Source organism: Macaca nemestrina, chromosome 6, assembly GCF_043159975.1.
Source record: "Macaca nemestrina isolate mMacNem1 chromosome 6, mMacNem.hap1, whole genome shotgun sequence".
Lineage (NCBI taxonomy): Eukaryota > Metazoa > Chordata > Mammalia > Primates > Cercopithecidae > Macaca > Macaca nemestrina.
This window is the reverse complement of record NC_092130.1, coordinates 39,151,969-39,160,660: the sequence shown is the minus strand read 5'-3', so window position 1 is coordinate 39,160,660 and position 8,692 is coordinate 39,151,969. Positions and strand designations below refer to the sequence as shown.

General features: G+C 44.7%; 1 protein-coding gene across 1 annotated transcript; it reads right to left on the bottom strand.

Moving 5' to 3' along the window:
* Window positions 1–2,704: 2,704 nt before the first annotated feature.
* Window positions 2,705–7,120, bottom strand: LOC105466997 (solute carrier family 25 member 2). Its single transcript, XM_011716273.2, has one exon. The coding sequence runs from the start codon at window positions 3,933–3,935 to the stop codon at window positions 3,030–3,032; it is 906 nt and encodes a 301-aa protein (XP_011714575.1). The 5' UTR covers window positions 3,936–7,120; the 3' UTR covers window positions 2,705–3,029.
* Between the last annotated feature and the right edge of the window lie 1,572 nt (window positions 7,121–8,692).

Sequence of the window (8,692 nt, the reverse complement as noted above, 5' to 3'; positions counted from 1 at the left end):
AATAGTGTGAGTTAAATAAGTATTATGTAGATAAACAATTTAGTGATAGAACCCTCAAATGTCTTTAAACACAGTATTTCAAATTACTATATTTTTGCTTCGAGATCTGAAATGATACAAGTTGTACCCAAATATTGAACCCTGAATTAAGCAAACAGGACACGAAAAAAATTCTTCTGACTTAGATTTCTATTCCTCACTCCCATCATTCTTACTTGCCACATACTATTTTTGTTGAAGGTATTGAGTTAAATCTTTAATGGATGACATGTAAGAAGGTATGCTGACAACAAAGCCAACTTAGACTAGCTCATGGGTGCCAGGCAGGGGGACGGTGGACTCTGAAATGATCCACTTCCTATTAAACGCCAGTCCCATTTTCTATTTAATATAGCCCTGCTCCAATGAAGCACCACTCCATAGCTACTGACCATTTAAGTATGGAATATATAACTTAAATCTATAAATAACTTTAAAGTATAAATATGATTTTCTTTTAAAGTAAAAGTAAATAAATAGAAGATCAGCCATAGCTCTGGAGCACACCAGGCCTGACACTGAGCCTTCCCTCCCCTAAATGTCCGCAGCAGCCCTTACTGGTCAGTATGTCATTTCCCTGACCATCTTGCTTCTGATACTAAGGCTAGAGTTACCACAGAGACTTCATAGATAGCAAAAAGCTTAAGGAAACAAAGTTTCCCACAGGAATTACACTGTGTCAAGTGATAAACACACATGGTACAGACTATTATTAAGACTGGTAGCCTTTTCAGCTTTAGAGGCTGCTTAAGAAAACTCGCACTGCACTGCAGCCTGGGTGACAGAGCGAGACTCCGTCTCAAAAAAAAAAATAAAAATAAAAAAATTAAAAAAAAGAAAACTCGTTACTGAAAGAGACCCTGCTGGTGGTCTTGGAGCAACACAGAATGGTGGCGCTTACTTTAGTGGTGACAAGAATGACATGGCCAAAGAATAGTTGCTTATCTCCAAGTCTGTGGGGATCAGATAGATGATCTATGTTTTGGGGTGAGGAGTTGTTCTTTGTTTTGGAGGGGTTTTGACAGTGTACACATATATACATATGGTACCTAGTTCAATAAAATTACTTTTCTTATGTTTCACTGCTTAGTCACACCCCATACACAGTTATCATTAAAATTTACTGATGGCCAGTACCAAATTTAGAAGACTCTAGCACTGTAAAGGCATGGGAAGGTATTATGGACCCCAAGGTAAACTTCAAAAAAGGTTGTCCCTAACATGTCTCATTGTGGAGTGAAAGCACTAAGTTCTGTCTAGTTCTACCTGAGAGTAGATGACTTTTACCCACAAGTATTGTTAGCAAACAGGGAACAAAACCTTCTCTTAGCTTAGTCACTTTCTGTTCCCCAGGAAGGTTTCTGGCTGATGGAGGCAGAAAGGACAGTGAGTGACCCAAAATGAATCAACAGTCTCTAAATGGGCCAATAGAACACCCTTGCATCCTACCCAGGCCAGGACCCAGAGACTGGAAGCTAAGAACTGTTATCAGCCACGTGGGTCTTCATCAAAGTATAGGTGCCCAGCTCCTTCCTTAAACGAAAGCCCAGCTCCTTTGAGGGGGAGAAAGGAAGCTGGCGCAGGAAGGCTGTGTGGATTCCCCAAGGCCTGATGATACTCTAGACCATTCCTAACCATATAGGCAGAATGCAGAATATAATCCCACTTTGAAAATGGATAGCACTATTTTAAGGGTATTGTTTCTTGGGAAAATCCACAATGCTTACTCTGAAACTTTTAACTCAAGAATGTCAAAGCCACACCAGTATGCAGGTACCTTCTCCTCTTAAAAACATAGATGAGGCCAGGTGCCGTGGCTCACACCTGTAATCCCAGAACTTTGGGAGGTCAAGGCGGGTGGATCACCTGAGGTCAGAAGTTCATGATGAGCCTGGCCAACATGGCCATCTCTACTAAAAACACAAAAGTTAGCCAGGCGTGGTGGTGTACACCTGTAGTCCCAGCTACTTGGAAGGCTGAGGTAGAAGAATCACTTGAACCCAGGCGGTGGAGGTTGCAGTGAGCCGAGATCGCGCCACTGCACTCCAGCCTGGGCAATAAGAATGAGACTCCATCTCAAAAAAAAAAAAACCAAGTGTATATATATAGAGAGAGAGACAGACAGACAGACAGACAGAAAGAGATGAGTATTTTGGTTTTCAAGCACCAAATGAAGACTTTTCCAAACTTGAACCGCCTAATGAAGTGCACATGTTAAGTAGACTTTAAAAGAGATCCTGGCCAGGCGCAGTGTCTCATGCCTATAATCCCAGCACTTTGGGAGGCTGAGGTGGGTGGATCACCTGAGGTCAGGAGTTCAAGACCAGCCTGGCCAACACGGTGAAACCCCATCCCTACTAAAAATACAAAAATTAGCCAAGTGTGGTGGTGGGCATCTGTAATCCCAGCTACTCAGGGGGCTGAGGCAGGAGAATCGCTTGAACCAGGGAGGCGGAGGTTGCAGTGAGCCGAGATCACGCCACAGCACTGCAGCCTGGGTGACAGAGTGAGACTCCATCTCCAAAAAAACAAAGAGATCCTAAGCAATCATTCATACCTATCTTTACAAAATATGGTCAATTCTGTGTTTGGGGGGGGTAATATTTAAGATTATACATAGAACCAAATTGTTTCACTCATGACATAGAATCATCCAAACTGCACGTACACAAAAATGGCTTTATGCAAAGGCCCTGACAGCGTGATATTTAGTTTTTCGGATTAGGTACATAGGGCCAACCAGCCCATCCTGTACATTCCAGCAAGTGCAAGAGCAGCAACTTTCCTATTTCAATACAATTATGGGCAGAAATTATATGATGTAAAATAGAGGCCCTTTCATAAAGTTAAGATTTAGGGTAGAAGAAGGGAAGATAGAACCAAAATTCCCATGAAGTCAAAATTCAGCATTGGTCTTGTATTCTGTTGAAACCTGTGATGAACTGTAGTACTCAAACTCACAGACTCAGATCCAGGTTCACCAAGACACTTCAGTATGCTTCCAACTGGCTCATCATCATCTTCCTGCTGTATTCATAGGCCACAAACAGTGCCCCATTGGCAGGGATTGCTCGAATCATAGTAGCTTTCAGTCCAGAATATAAGGCTACTATTCCTTCATTTCTCACAACACTTAAGAGAGTACCAATAAATCCTGCCTGTTTTCCATACATGGAAAGAACTTGAATTCTGGATTTAATACAATCCACTGGGAACACGACAAGCCAGAGGCAAATTCCAGCAACTCCACCACTTAACATCAAATGGACAGGGCCTAGTTCATCTTTTGATCTCCCTGATGCGAAAAACGATCGGCTCAGTTCATAGCCACCAAAGTAAAAGAAATAACCCGGTACTTCTTGAAGTAGAGTACTCGAGAGTCCATGGTAGAAGCCCAAGGGGCCATCCTTTTTAAGGATACCCTTCACGACAGACCAAATTGTATTATGGCTTTTTGCTATCTTCCCTGACATCTCCATTTCATACATGGTCTGTAGCCGGCACTTCACAAGCTCAGTGGGGCAGAGAGCCAGCGCAGCAAATGCAGAGGCGAAGGACCCCGCGGTTGCAGTCTGGAGATCACTCAGCTTTGCCTGCTTGTCCATTCCAGCCACTTTCCTGACAAACTGCTGGCAGAACCCGTAGCACATGAAGAGGACCGAGTTTTCAGCAACGTAGGCCATAAGTGCCGGGCCAGTGCCCTTGTAGAAGCCCCTGAGACCCACTTGGGTGTACGTCTTCAGGAAGCAGTCGGTGAGGCCCTTGTACAGGTCGGGGAACGTCTGCATCTTCACTTTTATTGTGTCGAAGGGCTGCCCGGTCAGTACACACGCTGTCCCCCCTGCGGCCCCCGCTGTGAGGTCGATGGCGGCTTGGATGCCAGGACTGGACTTCATGTTCGCTCACTCATCTGAAGGTACCAATGGAAGGCAACTAACTCCCCAGAGCATGGGACCGTCTTTTCACGTCCAGCCCGCAGCGAGCGCGGGGATTGGGGTTGGGGGTTGGGGGGGTGGCTCTGCTGCCTGTTCTGGGCTCTCACCCCAGTGCGGGGGAGGCCGCTTAACCCCACGCTAGGCCGCGGGCCGCCCTCTCCCCGCGCACTGAAATAACCCCCAGCTGCCGGCCCCGCGCGCGGCTCACTAGCGTTCCTGCAGCTCCTGGCTCACTGGCGGGGCCCCCAGCCGCCTGCAGCCTGGACCCGCCATCCCTGCGCCCGCAGGCGGGGAACGCTGACCGAATAAATACTTTTGGTGTACTGCGACTGGGCGCAGTGGCTCACTCCTGTATCCCAGCACTTTGGGAGATGGAGGTGTTAGGATCGCTTGAACCCAGAAGATCGAGACCAGGCTGGGCAATATGGCAAGGCTCCATATCTACAAAAACAAACAACAAAGAAAAAAACCCAGGCACGATGGCGCGCGCCTGTGGTCCCAATTATCCAGGAGAATGAGGCGAGGATCACTTGAACCACGGAGGTCGATGCTGCAGTGAGCTGTAATTTGCCACTGCGCTCCAGGGTGGGCAACAGAGCGAGACTCCGTCTCAAAACAAAACCAAAACCAAGAAAACATTTAAAGCTTTTCGATAAAGTCTTGCAATTATGGCCAGAAACTCTAGACGCCACTGTTCGACTGGCGGCAAAAGAAATACTGTCCTAATCAGCCAGCCCTGCTTCTTTTCTTTTCTGTTTTTGAGTCAGGGTCTCACTCCGTCGCCTAGGCTGGAGTTCAGTGGCGCTATCCCGGCTCACTGCAGCCCCAATCTCCCGGGATCAAAAGATCCTCTCATCTCAGCCTCCTGAGTAGCTGAGACTAGAAGGACTACAGACTTTCTAGTCTCCAGACCTGCAAGCCACCACATCTGGCTAAATTTGTATTGCACAGACAGGGTTCGCCATGTTGCCCAGGCTAGTCTCGAACTCCTGAGCTCAAGCAATCTACCCACTGGCCTACCAAAGTGCTGGGGATTACAAGCATGAACCACCGCACCCAGCCTGTCCCACGCTTCCTACCATGCAAAAAACAAAACCAAACAAACTGAAAAGAAGATGCCCTCACTTGAATGGAGCCTGAATTCAGAAGGTCAATCTACAGAAAAACTGCTTTAAAGTAGATAAAACAGGCCAGGTGCAGTGGCTCATGCCTGTAATCCCAACACTTGGAGAGGCTGTGGAGGGAAGATCATTTGAGCCTAGGAGTTCAAGACTAGCTTGGGCAGCAAAATGAGACCCCTGCCCCAGCCTACAAAAAATAAAGCAGAGAAGACAAACTATCAGAGGCGCTGGAACCAGAGCAACTCCATCTTGACTAGGGACTGAGTAAAATAAGGCCAAGACCTACTGGACTGCATTCCCAGGAAGATAGGCATTCTAAGTCACAGGATGAGATAGAAAGCCGGCACAAGATATGGGTCACAAAGACCTTGCTGATAAAACAGTTTTCAGTAAAGAAGCCAGCCAAATCCCACCAGAATCAAGATGGCGTTAATAAGTGACCTCTGGTCGTCCTTACTGCTCATTATACGCCAATTATAATGCATTAGCATGCTAAAAGACATGCCCACCAACACCGTGACCACTTACAGATGCCATGGCAACAACAGGAAGTGACCCTATATGGTCTAAAAAGGGGGAGAAATCCTCATTTCCGGTAACTTTGGACCCCTTTCCCAGAAACCTCATGAATAATCCACCTCTTGTTTAGTTTATGTTCAATAAACAACTATAAGTATCCTTAGTCAAGTCGCCCAGGCTGCTGCTGTGCCTATGGAGTAGCCATTCTTTTGCTTCTTTACTTCTCTAATAAACTTGCTTTCACTTTATGAACTTGCCCCAAATTATTTCTTGCAGAGATCCAAGAACCATCTCTTGGGTCTGGATTGGGACCCCTTTCCAGTAACAAAACAATCTGAGGGTTGCTACATGAGACACAGTGACTGCTTTTGATCAGAAAACCCTCAGTGAGCTGCCCATGCTCCTCACTTTTCTGGGGGATGCGGAGAGGGGTAGGGCACTGTGGGAGTCCTTAGCCCTGGAGATGTGCTACTGCTTTCCTGCGGAGCTGGAGAAATGCTATCACATGGCAACATCCCCAAGGATCTGGGGTTGCAGCCCTGGGAACTGGTGGAACGAGAAGTCCTTATCATTTCTGAAGGTGGAACACAGCACTATAAAATCAACTTGGAAAATGGATAGTATTTATATACTGCATTGCCAAGAAACTTGACAGAAAAAAGCTGGGTGGCTCAGCACTGTGCTTTCTGAGTTTTGAGGTTCTCTTTGAGGACCCACACAGCCTCATGCAGAAGTAGAAATCTGTCGCTTATACACTGTTGGTGGGAAAGTAAAATAGTTCAACCCCTATGGAAAGCAGTATGGAGATTTCTCAAAGAACTAAAAATAGAACACCCATTCGACCCAGCAATCCCCTATTGGATATCTACCCAAAGGAAAAGAAATCATTTTATCAAAAAGACACCTGTGCCGGGGACAGTGACTCACACCTGTAATCCCAGAATTTTGGGAGCCCAAGCCAGGTGGATCACTTGAGCCCAGGAGCTCCAGACCAGCCTGGACAACATGGCAAAATGCCATCTCTACAAAAAAAAATACAAAAAGTAGCTGTGCATGGTGGCATGAACCTGTAGTGGCAGCTACACAGGAGGCTGAGATGGGAAGATTGACTGAGCTGAGGAGGTAGAGGCTGCAGTGAATTATGATCCAGCCTAGGTGGCAAAACAAGACCCCGTCTCAAAAAACAAACAAACAAACAAACAAAAAACAGAAAACATCTACACTCATATGTTTATGGCAGCACTATTCATAATAAGAAAGTCACAGAATCAACATAAGTGTTTGTCAATAGTTGATTGTATAAATGTGGTATATGTATGCCATGGAATACTATGCAGCCATGAAAAAGAATGTAATCTTGTCCTTCACAACATGGATGGAGCTGGAGGCTGTTATTCTAAGTGAAATATCTTAGAACCAGAAAATCAAATACTGCATGTTCTCACTTATATAAGTGGGAGCTAAACAATGGGTACACAAAGACATAAAGATGGGAGTAACAGACACTGGGAACTCCAAAAGTGGGGAGGGTGGGAGGGATTGAGGGTTGAAAAGCTACCTGTTGGGTACTATGTTCACTATTTGGGTGATAGGTTCACTAGAAGCCCAGACCTCAGCATTACACAACATACCCATGAAACAAACCTGCACGTGTACTCCTTGAATCTAAAATGAAATTAAATTTAAAAAGAAGTAGAAGTTCAGGATATAAATGACATGTCTAGCTTTCAAGGCAAGATGTTTTTTGGACATTAGTGAGGACACCACTGTCAGGACACACTTTTTCCTCCCAGATGTTTATAATCCCAGCATTGGAATGAATTCTCTCCAGGCTTACATTCCAAGCCGTAGTCGGCCATGGGTAGTAAAAACAAAATCTGGGGGGAAGAAAGTATGCTGAAAGCATTCTCTCTTTCATTTAGAAAACTTTTCTTGTCTAATTATCCTTGATTGTCAATTAAAAGTGAGGTACTTCAGAACAAAGGTCTCTGAGAAAATTTTTAAAAAAATTTTTTTTAATGAGGTACTGAAAAGCAAATTGTGCATGAATAATTTGTCACCAGGTAGTGTTCACTGTGGTAAATAGTAACCTGGGCTTTTCTTTGGGAAATGCCCAAATGTCAGCAGTTGCAGTTCTTTTCTCTGGGACCACGTAGTTTCTCCAGAGAATGCTCTACCAATCTTGACTCCGTGTGTGTAGGGTGTGGTGGGGGAGAGGTAGGTTATAAACCTAGATACTGATTTAAAGAGAACAAGACAGGGGAAGAGGGGTGGCACACCTGGAGTAAATATATAGACTTTCACATAATTTTTTCTTTATTTGATACTGTGCCTACTTTCTCTGAGTTTGGGCCTTCTTTGGTTCAATTTATCAAGAAAATAACATTTCCATCTTCTGTGGGATGGAAAGAGTTATCTGGCTTCATAGAGTGGGATAGAGATCCTGGACACCCAACAACTCTGAACACAGACTTTAATGAATCTCACATCTCTAACCCTACACCTTCCCACCTTCCCTGGAATCTTCTGCTTGCAAAAATTTTGCCTCTTACAAGGCTCTATCAAGTGGGTTTGTCTCTCTTTGGCATAACTACTTGCAGACATTCAGCATGTAACTTTTTCTGATCTATGAATTCATTTATCATTTCTCTGTTTTGGCCTTCCGATAATGGGTTGACATCTCTCCCCATTGTTGTCTCATTTCCTATTGTCTTTGTCTTTAGAGGTTAACATCTTTTAAAAATCCTTTCTGTTGTTTTACTTAGCAGCCTCTTAGGTAAAGCAGAGAGGATGAGAACAATCTGCAATTTGAAAATATAAAACTTCATTAAGATTTTTAAATCCCTCATGTCATAGTTGAGGAATTTTTTTCTATGTTTTGATTTCACTCTCAGCAAAGGGAAGGGGGGAAAAGGGTTTTGTTTTGATTTGTCTTGCTCTGTTGCCCAGGCCAGAATGCAGTGGCACAATCGTGGCTCACTGTAGCCTCAACCTCTCAGGCTGAAGCAATCCTTCCATTTTAGCCTCCCAAGTAGCTAATGGTGCCAGAGGTGTGCACCATCATACCCAGCTAATTTT